At 35.8% G+C, this 19,501-nt stretch overlaps 1 protein-coding gene across 1 annotated transcript in view; it reads right to left on the bottom strand.

Annotated features, from left to right (window-relative positions):
• Nucleotides 1-19,501, bottom strand: part of NELL1 (neural EGFL like 1) — a 1,753,035-nt gene that overhangs the window by 996,495 nt on the left and 737,039 nt on the right. The window contains exon 11 of the mRNA XM_053689313.1: nucleotides 14,579-14,678. Within this exon, the coding sequence (XP_053545288.1) occupies nucleotides 14,579-14,678 (100 nt within the window). The remainder of the gene's footprint in view (nucleotides 1-14,578; nucleotides 14,679-19,501) is intronic.

Genomic DNA, 19,501 nt, shown 5'->3' with positions numbered 1-19,501 from the left:
GTGTGCTAAAAGAACGCACACCCTGAGTTGCAATAGAAATGAACAGGCATAAAAGTTATTCTAGCTTTTGTTCTATCTCAGGAGTGCGGCTCTCTTCTGATATTTATGCAAATTACTCTTGGGTCTCCCTAAGAGTAATGGGGGAAAACAGACATGGACTCCTTGCACACATGCCCTTAGAGAGATACAACTGCACCTCACTGACGAGGCCCACAGAAGGCCAAAATGATTGACTGGGGTTGTTGTTTCTCTTGTTCAGAGAAGAATTGCCTGGTATTTCGGCGCTGGACTGTCATTGGGCAGGGTCAGACTGATATTCTACTGAATATTTTTTCTCTGTGAAAGGGTATAGTGTGCTAAAAGAACGCACACCCAGAGTTGCAATAGAAATGAACAGGCATGGAAGTTATTCTAGCTTTTGTTCTATTTCAGGAGTGCTGTTCTCTCTCTTCTGATATATATACTAGTATGTGATTTGCTGATGTCACATGATACAGGGGGCTGGAAAATGGGAAAAAAATGAATTTTTCAGAAAAAAATCTACTGCTTATTTGAAATTCAGAGTAGGTATTATTGACTTGTCTTTTTATTGTACTTAATTATGCAACTGTACTGCATTGAGTGGTCCTTTAAGGTAATAAAAGGACACCCAAGAAGAAATATTAGAAAAACAGTTAGGGACCAAAGTTATCAAGGAAGGTGATAGGTCTGGTGCAGAAAGGTAAATGTGGATGTCACCAGCATACAAATAATATTGAAACCCATTGGACTTTAGATGACGTATAGGTGGGAAGAGAATGGGGCCAAGGAAAGTGGTAGAGGATGCACCCGAGAAGGCTACACTAAAGGTAGGACGAGGAAGACCAGAGGACTTTATCACAAAAGGATTGGAGGATTTGAAGCAAGAGAGGGTGGTCAACAATATCAAAGTCTGCAGACCGATCAAGAAGGAATTACGGAGAGAAGTGACCTTTAGATTTTGCTGTAAGTAGGTCATTAGTAACCTTAATAATTGCAGTTTCTGTGGTGTGTTGAGGGTGGAATAAAGATTGCAGTGTGTCAAGGAGGGAGGTTTATGTAAGGAAATTGGATAAATGTGTATATACTAGCTTTTCAATAAGTTTGGAGGCAAAGGAGAGTAGGGAAATAGGGCGGTAGTTGGATGGGGAGGTTGAATCAAGAGAAGGTTTTTTGAGGATGGGTGTGACAAGTGCATGTGTAAGAGATAAGGGAAATATACCAGAGCTGAGGGAGAGGTTGAAAATGTGTGTGAGAATAGGGGTAAGGGAGAGGGAGAAGTGAGGGGGATGGGATCGAGGGGACAATTAGTGAGGTGAGAGGACGATTATAAGGGCAGAATCTTCTTCCTCAGTAACAGAGGAAAGGGAGCTAGATCTGTGGGTTTTGGATTATTTTGAGCTGCCGAGGGGGTTGGAGACTGGTAGTATGTTGAAAGATGATTTTGTTTCTGATGGAATCAATTTTGTTGTTGAAGTGGCTGCAAAATCTTGAGCAGAGAAAGAAGTTGTAGTAGGATATAAGGGTGGATGGAGAAGGGTATTGAAAGTGGAGAACAGACATTTAGGTCTGAAGAAAGAGTAGAAATAGGAGTAGAGAAGTAGTCTTGCTTAGAGAGGTTAAGGGCAGAATAATAGGAGTTTAAGATGAACTTGTAGGGAAGTAAGTCAGCTTGTGTTGCTGGTGTGTCAGAGGAGTATGCCAGGGCTGAGGATGAGTATGTGACTTCCAAGCTTTTATATGGTTTACAGCTTCAGATCTGTTAAAATCCAGTTTTAGAAGATGAGAGAAATCCTTTTTATTGGAACCCATTGTCTTCTTCTTGATTTCAGATGTATATCACTCTGACAGGAAAATGGTTCTTTGAAAATCAATGAATGCAAATATTTAAACAAAAAAATAAAACTTTTAAAGTATTAAAAGTGTCAGTATAATCATTGACCAACCATACCCAGTATATCTCCTGCACAGGAATGCATGATGCCATCTAAAGCCTGGTTATGAAGACACCTGTCTTGATAGTGAAAATAATGACAATCTGAGTGGGAAACAAATATTAACAGAAATTGATTGTTACACACCATTTCTAGATTTTGAGGTCCTGATATCACTTTTCCTGAAGATCCCCTGAGTACATATACATATGTAAATGTGTACCCTGCCTAGTGCAGACAAAATAGAGCTTTAATGAATCTACACCATGTATGCAAATACACCTCTAAAATGTCTCCTGAGGCCATTTCAGTGTGTCTTGCTGATGTGCACAATGTTTCCAAATAGTCTTAGAATACTTGCAAAAATGTAAAAAAGGCCAGTTTGGGGCTTTCTCAAGTGCCTTGAATTAGAAAAGTCTAAGATGTTTTTAAAAACCTGTTGAAAAGTATTGGGAAAATTAAGAACTTTTTGGCTCTGTTATTAGCGAGCCAAAAAATGAGCTGTTTTAAAACGTTGAAAAAGAAAAAAAAAAGTCATTTTATGTCCAAAAACAGACCGAAAAATAAATTGGCCGAAAAAGAGATGTGCATTAGTTTTTGTACGAATGCACATTTGTGACAAAAATCGGATTTTCATTTCGTTTTAATGAATTAGATATCTAGATGAATGCACAGGAAATAAAAGAAAATGAAAAAAATACTGACAAAAATTGTCAATATTTATTTGTTTACTGTATTTTTTTTTTTAATTGGTTAATACTTACCTTAGTGTGCTCACCATGCTTTCCAGAGCACGTTTGAGTACGTATTGTGGCTACAGGTGTAGTTTTGAAACATTTACATTCATTTTAACAAAATGAATGTAAATGGTTAACTAATATTCGGAGAAATTATTTTCTCTGAATATTCTTAATGAAAATTTTGTCTGAAAGATATTTATAATAAAAATCCTAATTGCTTCCACTGCCCATAACATTTTCAGATACCAGATCCAATAACTTACTGAGTTGGACCCTGCACAGTTCATTGTTCATACAGCTCCTCTGCCCACCTCTTAAGGCAAGCAGGCTGAAGCATTACAGCAACCTGTCAGTCTAATGCTGATCCGGCCCCTCTGTGCGCGTTCACAAGCGAGCACATCGGCTATGGTTGCTATAGAAACCGAGGAAGTGTTCTGATAGCTGATAATGCTCTGCATTCAGGAAGGTAAATCTATTAGAATAGCTTTTGTAAAAAAGCTTGCCAGTGTGTTTTTAGTACTTAGATTTTCATCTCCATTCTCTGTTATAGCCAACTTTGGATTGTTACATGAGGGGTACAATTTTATATATTATAAAATTGTTTTTAAAACAAACGGATTCCAGCTAAAGCAAATTGCCACGCTAGAAGAGCTGGTGTAAACGTTGCTATGGGCAACCAGTTCCTTTTCTAGTGAGTCAGTCAGTGTTCCCTTTGATCCTCTGACAGGGAACTGTGGCGTGCTCACTCCCGTGTCTGATCAGCAAGGTAATGCTTATTGAACACGGGAAGAGAGGGGGGGGGGAGAAAAACTACCATTTAGAGTCGATGTGGGACTATTTTACCTACTTTGAGGTATGATTTAATTTATTAGAAATACTTGTTTTAAAAAATAAAAATGAATGGTATACAAATTAGAAGAGTTTATCATTGACCTTTAATACTGTAATATAATAAGAAAACAACTTTATATTACATTTTGATTTTTTTTTTGCCCCAATTTCTATAATTTAATATTGAAATTAAAGGGATAGTAAGCTTACGAGGAGTGAACTTTGGATATTGAAAATCATTTACAGCAAATGTTAAGACAGTGTGGCCAACTTATCAATGTCTGTCCGACATGATACGCTATAGCGTATCATGTCCGACAGACATCGCTGAATGCCGACAGGATACGCTATCTGCATTTATCATTGCACAAGCAGTTCACCAGAAATGCTTGTCCCCTGCAGATTTGTGGTCAATCGGCCACTAGCAGGGGGTGTCAATCAGCCTGATTGTATAGGATCGGGCAGATTGAAGATCACAGCCTCAGAGGCAGCAGATCAGTTATAAAGCTGAAGGCTCGTGCGGAAACAGGGCATTTAGTTCCATTTGGAGATTGATCATTCGGCCCCAGTGTGTTATGCAAATGCACCAGAAAATATTATTGCTACAAGGTGCTGCTTTTATTTACTTAAGGAAAACCTATTCTTCAGAGTTCTTAGCTAAGGTTCCTTTAAAAGGCTTTTATCAGCCTCTGATGCAAGTCACCTGAAATATGTGAGAATTCACTCAATCAAATTTAAATTTTAATTATTCAGATAGAGCATGCCATTTTAAACAGCTCTCCAATTTACTTCCATTAACTAAATGTGCACAGTCTTTTTATATTTAAACTTTTTGAGTCACCAGCTCCTACTGAGCATGTGCAAGACTAAGGCCTCTATTTAACAAGGTCTGGTGGACCTGATCCGACATTGCGGATCAGGTCCGCCAGACCTCGCTGAATAAGGAGAGCAATAGGCTCTCCGTATTCAGCATTGCACCAGCAGCTCACAAGAGCTGCTGGTGCAACGCCGCCCCCTGCAGACTCGCGGCCAATGGGCCACCAGCAGGGGGGTGTCAATCAACCCGATCATACTCGATCGGGTTGATTTCCGGCGATGTCTGTCCACCTGCTCAGGCGGACAGGTTATGGAGCACCGATCTTTGTGACCGCTGCTTCATAACTGCTGTTTTTGGCGAGTCTGAAGTCTCCTTTCGGAGCTTAAAAGATAGGCCCCTAAGTGTGTATGCATTTGTGAATGGCTGATGGCTGTCACATGGTACGTGTATGCATTTGTGATTGGCTGATGGCTGTCACATGGTACAGGGGGAGTGGAAAAAGACATAACTTTTAAAATTGTCAGAAACAAAATCTACTACTCATTTGAAGTTGCTACTCATTTGAACTCTATTGCATTGTCTTGTTATCTTGCATTTGTTGATTATGCAAATCTACTGTGTTGACTGGTCCTTTAACCTTAGCTAAAACCTCTATAGAGTTGTTTTATGCGCTAATTATTACATTTCTGCTGAAGTGCAGTGGGCCCCTGGAGTCCTTGAGGTCCGGAGCGGCTATAGGTATAAATATATATACAGAAAAAGTCTGTAAATAAAACTATGAGTTTAAAGGGACACTCAGGCTTTATTAAATTTTAATGATTCAGATACAGCATGTCATTTTAAACAACTTTCCAATTTACTTCCATTAAAAAAAATGTGCACAGTCTTTTATATTTACACTTTTTTTGAGTCACCAGTTCCTACTGAGCATGTGCAAGAACTCAGACTATACGTATATGCATTTGTGATTGGCTGATTGCTATCACATGGTACAGGGGGAGTGGAAATATACATAACTTTGAAATGTGTTAGAAAAGAATCTACTACTCATTTGAAATTCAGAGTAAATGTTATTGTATTGTCTTGTTATCTTGCATTTGTTGGTTATGCAAATCTGCTGTGTTTACTGGTCCTTTAACATATTGATTGCTACAGAGAGATACAATACATTGCATTAATTTTATTATAACTTGTGGATTCTAATTCACTCTTTGACCTGACACATTAAACTTAATTGTGTTAATGCAAATCTTGCTCCTGTAATAGTGGACGTGTTATAGGTTACAGCATATACAGTAATAGAATGCTCACTGGCCTCTAGTATTGCAAGTCACATGCCTCTTGTACTGATTTGCTACCCAACGTATCCAACACTGCATATTTAATTTAAAACTGTACTTTCTACGTTGTACAATTTAACACAAAAGGGATGAGGGGCCTTCTAGTTTTAAGATGAAACTCTTTGTTTTTTATTGAATCATTTATTTTTAAACAAATTGTCTTTTCACAACAAGTTGTGAAACACGTAGTATGACAGCTATTACCAGTGTTGTGGGCTTTCAAGATCATTAGGATAAGTTGCTCTGATAAAATATATTGTAGGCAAAATATATTAAGGGGTCTCAAGCCTCTCCAGCTTAATGGGTCTGACCAGCTTGCATTTAAACTGCTTGCTACTTGCAGACTGCAGTTGAAGAAATTAAGCATCTTTGGTGATAAGAACTGTTTGGGAGAATGATGGCCATGTCTGTTTCATACACTTCATCTGATCTGTGTGCTAGAAAACTGGTCGGTGTTGTCCATTTGTTATTAATAAAAAGTTAATTGAATGTATTCATGCACTATAGCAAGCAAACTTTTTTTTTTAATGTTTGTCTTTGTTTTGCAATATAAAAAAATCATTTTTTTATTAAAAAAAAGAATCATTTATTGTATATGTTTAATTCTCAATAAAGCTTGTTTAAAAATGTCTTGCAACATTCAAAATTGTAATATATACGGACTAATGTCACCAGGGAATGTCTTGGGCATATAAAAAATTGTTTGTAATCCCTGAGCTAGACATTTCTATTGAATGTAAGCTCTTGGGGACAGAGCCATCCTTCTCTTGTATTAATATGGTATGTTTTGCCTGTTTTATGTGTCTGTATTTATTTTTACCATAAATCAGTGTCACTGTGTACATATACACCTGTGCCTAATGCTAGCTACACAATTTAGTGCTGTGTTACAAATAAATTATATAAATAGCGTTGATAATACACAAGCACAATTATAGTGCACTATAAAAAAAAAAAGCATTGGAAAAACAAACCATTTTTTATTTTATCTCAATAATGCAGAATGTTATTTTGAGTAGGTGAACTCCAAAGGTGATTTATACAAGCATGCTATATATACAGTGCTTTCCAAACTGTGTGTCGGGACACACTAGTGTGTCGGCAGCAGTGTGTAGGTGTGTCCCTGCTTCAGCACAAATTTTGTTTTAATTTTTTTTTTGTTTCTGACTTTCCGCCTGCCTGCTATGCATATCACATGGTTGACACGTGATTGATACCTAGGGGGACACAGATCATCTTAACCTATTGGCGCAGCTCAGTGGGAACTGAAACTATTCCCATTGGCGGCACATTGGCTCCTGACTGCACGTGTAGTCTAATTAATTGGCTCGTGACTGCATGTATAGTCAGTGAGTGGAACAGCAGTGTGTATGCAGCGCGGGCAGTAGTCAATCGGACTCACCAAACTCTGAGGGCGGCAGCTTAAACGCTGAGCTGAAGTCAGTGGGGGTTTTTTTTGCAGCTAGCTCCCAGTAGTGCATTGCTGCTCCTGCTCTTGATATATGGATAGGAAGTGGAAGCTTAAAAATATTTGATGATGTAATGCGAGTGTCTTTATCTAATATTCCACTAAATATTCAGAAATTGTGTTCATCCCATTAACCTCATACATCCCATTAAAATAGTAAGAAGCTATTGGTGTTATTAAACTTTTTTTTAATTCTTGCACATACAAACTGTTACTTGTAAATACATTTCATTATTATATCATTCATGTATGTGTCCGTATCTCTTAAAACAAGTTAGTTTAACCTCCTGTTTGCTAGTACAACTGAATTACTGTGTCGCGAAATGATGTAGGTCTAAAAAGTGTGTCACCAACATGAAAAGTTTGGAAAGCTCTGTATATATAGATGTGATATAACCCTTTGGTTGCCAGAGAGGATTGCAACATATTAACCAAGCAATAGGCTATAGTCTTCGCTGGCAGCTAAGCAGAGATCTGATGACAAAGGCAAATTACAAACATAGAGAGCAGACAGTGAAATTCATGCTCATGGGCTTAATTAAACGTTCTTTCTGCAAGTGAAAACATGATATCTGCCATTTGTAGCATCCACATGATCAGTAAATAACAGCAACATTTATAGTTGTGCATCCAAATAAATAAGCACAAATACTCTCAGAGGGAAAATATCTTTCCGTTTTAAAGCAAGCAACATAACTTCTTTTTAAAAGAAGGGTAATGAAAAATCTGATACAACTGAATATAAGTACAAACGGATATTCAAACGTCCACTTAAAGGGACCTTTTGAGATTTTAATTTCAAATGTTTAATTATGTATTGTAAAACAATTTTTTACTTTTATTAATTATGTTGTCCATGTTTCTTGTAATTAAGCTCTGAAAATTGTGTTTTTGTTTATTTTTAATTCTCAGACCTGGAAAAGCATCCTGCAGACTTCTCAAGCATAACCTTTCTACATATAATTCTCTAGCTTGCTTTAACTGATATATAGTGAACTTTATACTAGCAATTTGACCGTGGCTAGCCTTTTCTGCAGTCTTGATTGACTGCTTCAAATTAGTAGTGGGTGGAGCCTGGTTATTTAAAAAAAAATGCAGCAAACAAAAATGTTTAAAATTGGCTAATATTTTATAGACACTGTCACTTTAAAGGGGGCTCTTGCATTTTGCCCAAGCTGAAGAAGTGAAATATAACACTTGAATGAATTTAAAGATGCAACAGTAAACAATTTAATAAAATGAAGCTCAATAGATAATTTTGTCCTAGTAGCCCTATAAATAATAATTAAATAAATGTGCAGGATTTTAGGTTTCAGTTGCCTCCAAAATTTGCCCCATGCTGCAGTTTATGTTTTATCTATTATAATAAGGGGCAAGCGTTCGGCCAACCAGAGCGGACTATTTTCCCCAATAGATTGTACACAGTGCTCTGATCATTCTTCACTGTTTACTCTGAGGGCTTCATTCAACATAACGCATGAAACCCTTATGCATGTCAGCCCATGAGCCTGCTGCGCAAAATCTATTTGGGAGAGCAGTTACCTTCTGATTGGCTGAAAAGTTTACCCCTGGTTTTAATAAAAAAATAAAAAGTTGCGACAAGAGGGTTAGATGGAGTGTACAGTAATATAAAACATTATTATCGGTATTTACACAGCTTTAACATGTTTTTTTGGAAAAATTAGTCTTTTGAGCTTTATTTTATTTTAATGTTAACTGTCCCTTTTCAATGGGTGTATATAAAACAGCATTAATTGCATATATTAAAAGATTAAGGATGAAAAAAATATGTTAAAGCTGTTTAAAGGGACAATCAACTCCAAATGTTTTATTGTTTAAAAAGATAGATAATCCCTTTATTACCCATTTCCCAGTTTTGCATAACCAACACTGTTATATTAATATACTTTTTACCTCTGCGATTACCTTGTATCTAAACCTCTGCAGACTGCCCCCTGATCACATGACTATTTATTATCTATTGACTTGCATTTTAGCCAATTAGTGATGTGTTGTGCACAACTCTACAGGTGTGAGCACAATGTTATCTATATGGGCCATATGAACTATCAGTCTCCTGTTGAAAAGCTAATAAAAAAGCATGTGATAAGAGGCTGTCTGCAGTGGCTTAGAAACAGGCAGAAATTTAGAGGTTTAAATGTTATAAATTATATTAATATAACAATGTTGATTGTGCAAAGCTGGAGAATGGGTTGTAAAGGCATTATCTATCTTTTTAAACAACAGCAATTTTTGTGTTGACTGTCCATTTAAATGTATATTCAAAACTAATCTTTTAAGGAAAGATACCATTGGTTGACATGGACATACAGATAATTTTTTTTCTTTTTTTAGAATAAGAACATATATGTTTTCTTTGAAAAAAGTAATATACTAAAAAAAGAAATCCTTAAAATTATTTTAATGTCCCTTTTAAGAAACACGAAGTTATATCTTTTGCATGTTGCTGTTTATTAATATTATTATTGTTTATTATATTATTGTTTATTATTATTTTTACCATGTACAAAAATGATGTGTCGGTTAGATTTTCATCTCATTAAATACAAAAAAAATAGCCTGGAACTTTGAGATAATCAGCTATAAATGTAACCACCTGATTTAGATATTGTGAAGAGCACCAAATTTGTTTCCAATTAAAACCAGTGCATGACAAAAGCCACTAACAAATCCGGAAAAAGAAAAAAAAAATTAAAATTAAAGATTTGTCTAACCATTGCAGGTTACCTATGAATTGGAACAGTGACAACAATTTAGAGCAAACGATTGATAAGAGGCAGAATACTCTGCCTCATAATTCAATGCATTTTGCTAATTTTTCCACTTAAATTCACCCGTACAGATCACTAGCTAATGCATATTTGAAATTAACTAGCTTATCAGTTCTAAAAAGAAAATTAAATGGCTGGGAAAATTAATATTGTAAAGATGATTATTTTCCCAAGATTGCTGTATCTTCTGCAAAATTTGCCCCTATTTATAAAATCTAAGCATATAATTAATTTTCGTAAATCATTACGAGAGTTCTTCTGGGGTAAAGGCAAAGCGAAAATTTCATTAGCTAAATTGATGCAGTTAAAGGAGTTTGCTGGATTGAGTCTTCTGAATCTATCTAAATATAATTGGGTTTGTATGGTTAAAATGGTAGTAGATTGGTTACTGGGTGTTGGCCAGTGTGGCCACTTCCAGTTAAAAGAAATTGAGGTAGGAAAAATCTGATTGGCTGATTGAATCAGCCAATCAGATTCAAGTTCAATCCGATTGGCTGATCCAATCAGCCAATCAGATTGAGCTCGCATTCTATTGGCTGTTTCGATCAGCCAATAGAATGTGAGCTCAATCTGATTGGCTGATTGGATCAGCCAATCGGATTGAACTTGAATCTGATTGGCTGATTCAATCAGCCAATCAGATTTTTCCTACCTTAATTCCGATTGGCTGATAGAATCCTATCAGCCAATTGGAATTGAAGGGACGCCATCTTGGATGACGTCCCTTAAAGGAGCCTTCATTCGTCGGTAGTCCGTCGGTAAAGAAGGATGTTCCGCGTCGGCGGGATGAAGATTCAAGAGCCGGCTTGGAAGATGACATCGCCCGGATAGAAGACTTCTTCAGCACCTCTTGGAAGATGACATCGCCCGGATGGAAGACTTCTTCAGCGCCGCTTGGAGGATCACTTCATCGGATGGAAGATTTCTTCAGCGCCGCTTGGAGGATTAACTTCTGCCGGTCCGGGTCTCCTCTTCAGTTCCATCGCTGCTCGGCTGAGTGAAGACGACTAAAGGTAGGATGATCTTCAGGGGATTAGTGTTAGATTATTTTAAGGGGGGTTTGGGTTAGATTAGGGGTATGTGGGTGGTGGGTTTTAATGTTGGGGGGGTTGTATTTTTCATTTACAGACAAAAGAGCTGAATTCTTTGGGGCATGCCCCACAAATGGCCCTTTTAAGGGCTGGTAAGGTAAAAGAGCTTTGACCTTTTTTAATTTAGAATAGGGTAGGGCATTTTTTTATTTTGGGGGGGTTTGTTATTTTATTAGGGGGCTTAGATTAGGTGTAAGTAGCTTAAAATTGTTGTAATATTTTTAAAATGTTTGTAACTTATTTTTTTATTTTTTGTAACTTAGCTTTTTTTATTTTTTGTACTTTAGTTAGTTTATGTAATTGTATTTAATTGTAGTTATTTGTAGGTAATTTATTTAATTAATTTAATGATAGTGTAGTGTTAGGTTTAATTGTAACTTAGGTTAGGATTTATTTTACAGGCAATTTTGTATTTCTTTTAGCTAGGTAGTTATTAAATAGTTAATAACTATTTAATAACTATTCTAACTAGCTAAAATAAATACAAAGTTACCTGTAAAATAAAAATAAATCCTAAGATAGCTACAATATAATTATTATTTATATTGTAGCTATATTAGGGTTTATTTTAAAGGTAAGTATTTAGTTTTAAATAGGAATAATTTATTTAAGTATAGTGTAGTGTTAGGTGTAATTGTAACTTAGGTTAGTTTTTATTTTACAGGTAAATTTCTCTTTATTTTAGCTAGGTAAGCTATTAAATAGTTAATAACTATTTAATAGCTATTGTACCTAGTTAAAATAAATTGAAAGTTGCCTGTAAAATAAAAATAAATCCTAAGATAGCTACAATATAATTATTATTTATATTGTAGCTATCTTAGGGTTTATTTTACAGGTAAGTATTTAGTTTTAAATAGAATTAATTTAGTTCATAATAGAAATATTATTTAGATTTATTTAATTAATATTTAAGTTAGGGGGGTGTTAGGGTTAGTGTTAGACTTAGGTTTAGGGGTTAATAATTTTATTACAGTGGCGGCGGTGTAGTGGGGGGCAGGATAGGGGTTAATAAATGTATTATAGGTAGCAACGGTGTAGGGGGGGGCAGATTAGGGGTTAATAAATTTAATATAGGTTGCGGTGGGCTCCGGGAGCGGCAGTTTAGGGGTTAATATGTATAGAGTAGCTTGCGGTGGGCTCCGGGAGCGGCGGTTTAGGGGGTAAACACTTTATTTAGTTGTGGTGGTGTAGGGGGGACAGATTAGTGGTGTTTAGACTCGGGGTACATGTTAGGGTGTTAGGTGTACACAGCTCCCATAGGAATGAATGGGATGTCTGGCAGCAGCGAACTTGTACTTTCGCTATGGTCAGACTCCCATTGATTCCTATGGGATCCGCCGCCTCCAGGGCGGCGGTTTGAAAACCAGGTACGCTGGGCTGGAAAAGTGCCGAGCGTACCTGCTGGGATTTTGATAACTAGCAAAAGTAGTCAGATTTTGCTGCACTTGTGTACGGAACATCTGTAGTGACGTAAGAATCGATCTGTGTCGGACTGAGTCCGGCGGATCGAAGTTTACGTCACAAAATTCTACTTTTGCCGGTCTCTAGCCTTTGATAACTAAGGCGAATCAGCCTCGCCACAAATACGCTGCGGAATTCCAGCGTATTTGAGGTTGACGGCTTGATAACTAGGCCCCACTTTGTTTATATGGTTAAGGTAACTATTGGTGATTTTAGTTGGGATATGTTTAATCCGCTCTTACGTCTTTTTAAAGCAGGTATATATTCTATATCCCTGTGGTATAGATTGCTAATGCGAAAGGAAGGTAAGGACAATATGAATAATTTAGTGTTGAAATGGGCTTGGGATTTGAGCGGGATTAATAATGACATGATCCAAAAGAGTATAGCAAGAGCATGGAAAGCCACCCTCCTTCTGTCATGGCGTGAATCTCATATTAAACTTATAAATAGGTCTTATATAACACCTAGCAGGATGGCCTCTTGGGGCGCAGATACATTTATAAGTTGTTCAAGATGTAGTCTTCACCTCGCTAATTTAATACACTGTATCTGGGACTGCCCGAAAATCAAACAATTTTGGCACAAGGTCTCCTTCTGGCTCTCTAAGATTATACAACAAAATATATATCATATTTTTAAAAGAGGGAAGTAATAGGCTACATAACAGTAGATTTATTATTTTTGTAGAATTATGTGCAAGAAATGTAATTTTCAGTTCTTGGAAATATAGAGGGGGTCCTAGCTTTACTCAGTTTCTAAGTAAATTAGAGGGAAAGATGACAGTTGAACAATTTTACTATGTGATTAATTCAGAAGCCGAGGTGGCAGTATTTTTTAAAAAATTGGGAAACTTTTTTACCTCACTTCCAGTTGGAGCTCAAAAACAAATTTATATGCCCTTTTATAATTCATCAAATGTGCAAGGTGCCATCCTAAGAGAAGAGATTGGCTGGCTAAATGAGGTGTACGTGAAGCTTGGTGGGGTTTTCCCTCCTTTCCTTTTTTTTTTCTCTCCCCTATCCGTCAAGCGAGAGAACAGAAGGGAGGTTTTAAGGGGATATTTTCTGTTAGGTGAATAAGAAGGAAAATGGGTTATAAATTGTGATTTTGTATTAATTGTCTGTTTAAATTAAGGTCTTATTAAGACCTAAATATGTATATGAAAGTAATTAATTTCTGTATTTGTGGTTTGAGATTGCCACTTCTCTTTTTTTATTTTATTTTTTCTTGTTCATGTTATCTTTCATGTAACCCAGATAATAATAAATACAAATTTATAAAACCAGTGCATGACAAATGCCGCTAACAAATCCGGAAAAAGAAAAAAAAAACAATAAATTAAAGATTTGTCTAACCATTGCAGGTACCCTATGAATTGGAACAGTGACAACATTTTAGAGCAAACGATTGATAAGAAGCAGAATACTCTGCCTCGTAATTTAATGCATTTTGCTAATTTTTCCACTTAAATTCACCCGTACAGATCACTAACTAATGCATATTTGAAATTAACTAGCTTATCAGTTCTAAAAAGAAAATTAAATGTGAAATTGAGTTTCCACATAAAAAAAAAACAAATCAGGAATACAGGTAGACAGATAAATGGACAGGATAGACGGACAGACAAAGAGAGAGATATAGAGAGACAGACAAAGAACATATAGATCATCAATAGAAAGATAGTAGAGATGGATAGAGACACATAAATAGACAAGTTATTCATTTGTAGGTAATTGCTCATTACACATTCTTTGTTTTCTTCACACTTAAAATCTTAAATATATACTTGCAGTAAATGAATCTTTAAAGAACAACCCTTGACACAAGCTACTGCATATATTACTACATAGCCCACAGGAATACAGCCCTCAATTCCTCCTGTATTTGTTTGATACATTTTGTCCTGTCTCTTAAAACTATTGTATCATTGTTGTACTTTTTATCTTTTGTACTCATGGACAGTGCTGTGGAACCTGTTGTTGGTGCCTTATAAATAAAGTATAATAATAAAAATAATACATGACGTAAATACATATACATTCTTCCCTACAGTTCTATGTATCTAAAGAAGTTTCCTTACCTCTGCAAACACTGCAACACTGATTTTCTGGCAGAATATGATCTTCCTCTGTGCAGTTCAATACCGGGCAGGGTTCTAGTACTTTTTGTAAAACTCCATTCTGTAAGTAAATGTTAAAAAATATAAGTAAAAAAAAACAACCAGTGAGAAAAGCAAAGGCCATCTGTGTTTCGTTAGATAGCTTTAGCATTTTGATACATTGAACTAACAACAACTTGCAAGTAAAATTCAGTAGTTTTCCCATATGCTCAAAGCTCTAAAATGCTGACACATCTCAATAATGTTAATTTATTTATACAGATTCAGTATGTGGATTCTATTTATCAAGCTGCAAACACAGCTTTGGAGCTCCTTCAATGCAGGATCTCATGGGGCGAGGCAGCAGCGAACAGTTAAAGGGACACTGAACTCAAATTTTTTTTCTTTCGTGATTCAGATAGAGCATGAAATTTTAAGCAACTTTCTAATTTACTCCTATTATCAAATTTTCTTCATTCCCTTGGTATCTTTATTTGAAATGCAAGAATGTAAGTTTAGATGCCGGCCCATTTTTGGCGAAAAACCTGGGTTGCTCTTGCCAATTGGTGGATAAATTCATCCACCAATAAAAAAGTGCTGTCCAGAGTCTGAACCCAAACAAAAGCTTAGATCCATTCTTTATAAAATAAAGATAGCAAGAAAACAAAGAAAAATTGATATTAGGAGTAAATTAGAAAGTTGCTTAAAATTGCATGCTCTATCTAAATCACGAAAGAAAAAAATTGGGTTCAGTGTCCCTTTAATAAGAAGCAACCACTCCACCACCTCTTAGCGGTTTAAAATCAACCCAGACTATTTCTACAAGCAGCTGCTCTTGTGCATTTGGCTGCATGAGAGCAGGGAGTAGCTTTGTACAAGTGGATGTTTGTGCAATGATAAACACTGGCAGCTTGATGCTGCCCACTACCCGAATTGGGAACTTGTATGCCCACACGTTTTTAAATGTGGGCCTTTGTGTTTTTTGAGAAAATGGAAATGTAATCTTTAATGTAATGAAATGCAAGGTTGATTTTGAAGATATTTATACTTTGAAGCTCAAAGTTCAATTTTTTTCATATTTTTTTTTTTTCATTTTTACATATGCTCATTGAAAACATCAAACATCACAGTAATTATATCTGTGAAGTTGGAAGTCATTTGAGTATAACGTGTTTTGACACACTTTAAATATGTACTTATTTGTGACAATATGATTTTTTTTTTAAAGATGCAGCACAGGGATACCCAGATATATTAAATAATAATATGTATATATACATACACACACACATACAGGTATATACTGTATATATTTTATTTTATATTAAGAGGTATCTTGCACTCACTGCTCCAATTCACATCTGCCTGGGTGCTCTTATCAAATTAAATCCTTTATATAAAACACCAGTCCATAGAAAGGCACAATCTATGGACTGGTGTTTTATATACAGTATAATATTTATAGATATACTTTTAAATAGTGTTCTTTCATATGCATGAAATAAATATTTTGAGTATAACAACCCTTCAAGGAGTAATTCCCATTGCAAGCAGTATACATCCCAGTAAACCATAAGCAACACCAGATGTATTTTTGGAAGGAAAGATGTTTTTGCCATCTGCAGAATAAATAATATTGTGATTAAATTGTAAGTAAACATTTCAAGAAGTTAAATGGATATGTTTTATCTACTTAATTAACATATAGAAAATAAATACAATCGGTGAAGCATAATTTGATAGTGTTGAATTAGTAAAATAGATACAAAATATACTAAGGAGTTTTAGAGGCAGATATTAAAAATTTAAATAATCCGATTACAAGGTGTAGAAATTACAGAAACAATTAATTCTATGGCAAAGGGGAAAGTGCCTGGACCTGATGAAATGCCAGTGGAATTTTATAAAATATTAAATGAGTTCACCAATCATAAAAAAATCTGGACACAGTCTCACCCTCTAAGCCTCTCAAATCAGACTGAGATCTCCCCACTCAGTCAAAAGGTGAATTTTTATGAGTGGCGCTACCAAGCTGAGGGTACACTTAGTTTTTATAAAATGACTTAAGTCTATATGTATACTAATTCACATATATCACACTGTCACAATAATTGTGAATGGCGCTATTCAGCTCAGGGTATATTTGATAAGTATATATGTATAATAAATCACATAGAGTAAGATGTACAAAAATAGAGTATTTATTTAGTTCACCAATGTCGAATATTTACTATATTGATATTAAAAAATATATTAAAACAGTAAGGAGTTGTGGCCACAACTAATATGAATCTTTACAGGGAGTGCAGAATTATTAGGCAAGTTGTATTTTTGAGGATTAATTTTATTATTGAACAACAACCATGTTCTCAATGAACCCAAAAAACTCATTAATATCAAAGCTGAATAGTTTTGGAAGTAGTTTTTAGTTTGTTTTTAGTTATAGCTATTTTAGGGGGATATCTGTGTGTGCAGGTGACTATTACTGTGCATAATTATTAGGCAACTTAACAAAAAACAAATATATACCCATTTCAATTATTTATTTTTACCAGTGAAACCAATATAACATCTCAACATTCACAAATATACATTTCTGACATTCAAAAACAAAACAAAAACAAATCAGTGACCAATATAGCCACCTTTCTTTGCAAGGACACTCAAAAGCCTGCCATCCATGGATTCTGTCAGTGTTTTGATCTGTTCACCATCAACATTGCGTGCAGCAGCAACCACAGCCTCCCAGACACTGTTCAGAGAGGTGTACTGTTTTCCCTCCTTGTAAATCTCACATTTGATGATGGACCACAGGTTCTCAATGGGGTTCAGATCAGGTGAACAAGGAGGCCATGTCATTAGATTTTCTTCTTTTATACACTTTCTTGCCAGCCACGCTGTGGAGTACTTGGACGCGTGTGATGGAGCATTGTCCTGCATGAAAATCATGTTTTTCTTGAAGGATGCAGACTTCTTCCTGTACCACTGCTTGAAGAAGGTGTCTTCCAGAAACTGGCAGTAGGACTGGGAGTTGAGCTTGACTCCATCCTCAACCCGAAAAGGCCCCACAAGCTCATCTTTGATGATACCAGCCCAAACCAGTACTCCACCTCCACCTTGCTGGCGTCTGAGTCGGACTGGAGCTCTCTGCCCTTTACCAATCCAGCCACGGGCCCATCCATCTGGCCCATCAAGACTCACTCTCATTTCATCAGTCCATAAAACCTTAGAAAAATCAGTCTTGAGATATTTCTTGGCCCAGTCTTGACGTTTCAGCTTGTGTGTATTGTTCAGTGGTGGTCCTCTTTCAGCCTTTCTTACCTTGGCCATGTCTCTGAGTATTGCACACCTTGTGCTTTTGGGCACTCCAGTGATGTTGCAGCTCTGAAATATGGCCAAACTGGTGGCAAGTGGCATCTTGGCAACTGCACGCTTGACTTTTCTCAGTTCATGGGCAGTTATTTTGCGCCTTGGTTTTTCCACACGCTTCTTGCGACCCTGTTGACTATTTTGAATGAAACGCTTGATGCATCCCTCTGCAAGATATCTCACTATTTTTGACTTTTCTGAGCCTGTCAAGTCCTTCTTTTGACCCATTTTGCCAAAGGAAAGGAAGTTGCCTAATAATTATGCACACCTGATATAGGGTGTTGATGTCATTAGACCACAACCCTTCTCATTACAGAGATGCACATCACCTAATATGCTTAATTGGTAGTAGGCTTTCGAGCCTATACAGCTTGGAGTAAGACAACATGCATAAAGAGGATGATGTGGTCAAAATACTAATTTGCCTAATAATTCTGCACTCCCTGTAGTTAAAAAATGTAATCCTATTCAAAGGCAATTCATTTGTTAACACTGAAAGATTGCTAATATAATACCCAGATGATTACCTAGATAACAAAATAACTTTGTGCAAAGTGAAAAAAACAAATTTACATTTGATATTTGCCAGCTTAAGTAACTGTTAGATGAGACGATTTCAAAACAAATAATATTCATAGTGAAACTTAAATGTCCCAATGTGATATCAACTTCCAATAGATGATATTCAGTCCTTTAAAGTGAAATTATAATGTCCGTATAGTAGAGAAACCCCAGTTAAACCCTATGTGTGATCTAATTGCTTACATTAGTCAATGGACAGGTTTCTCAGTCATTTGAATAAAAACAAGGGTGCCCTATATCCCCTTTGTTATTCAACCTTGCCCTGGAACCTATTCTGACTTGTCTTAGACAAAGCTATAAAGGTATCGCAGCTGATGATATGCTTCTCATTGTGGATAACGCAAGTCATAATATTCCCGAAATAATTACTATTAATACAATAATCTAATGGAAGAATGTGGTATGCTCTCAGGTTTTAAAATTAATCTTGATAAATCAGGGATCCTTTAGTTGGATATATTCCCTCATATTTCACATCATAAATGGTCATTCACTGAGACTTTAATCTCAATTACTTATTTTGGGTATAAAATTACCAGGAATTTGAATGAATGGTATAAGTTAAATTTTTCCCCAATTATTAAAAGTATACAAAATTGACCTTAATAATTGAAGAGATCTCCTACTTTCAATAATGGACTGGATACATTTAATTAAGATGATTATATTACCAATAATTTTATATCCGTTACAAATGCTTCCATTGTTGTTGAAAAAGGAAGATCTGCAAGTAATTATTAAAATATGGAGGATATTTATATAGAAGTAAAAAAAAACTAAAAATAAAAGGGATAAAGCTCCAGATTGCGTACCAGAAGGGAGGTATGCAACTCTAACAAATCTGGAACACAAAAATTGGGTGAATTTATATAAATATGTATACGATTGGCAAAGTCAGAACTTTTTACACTGTTGAAAATAGAGTAATCTTTGGTATCTCTCTTAGCATTATCT

Source organism: Bombina bombina, chromosome 7 (genome assembly GCF_027579735.1).
Source record: "Bombina bombina isolate aBomBom1 chromosome 7, aBomBom1.pri, whole genome shotgun sequence".
NCBI classification, from domain to species: domain Eukaryota; kingdom Metazoa; phylum Chordata; class Amphibia; order Anura; family Bombinatoridae; genus Bombina; species Bombina bombina.
The sequence above is the reverse complement of the archived record's forward strand: the minus strand, read 5'-3'. Positions and strand labels throughout refer to the sequence as shown.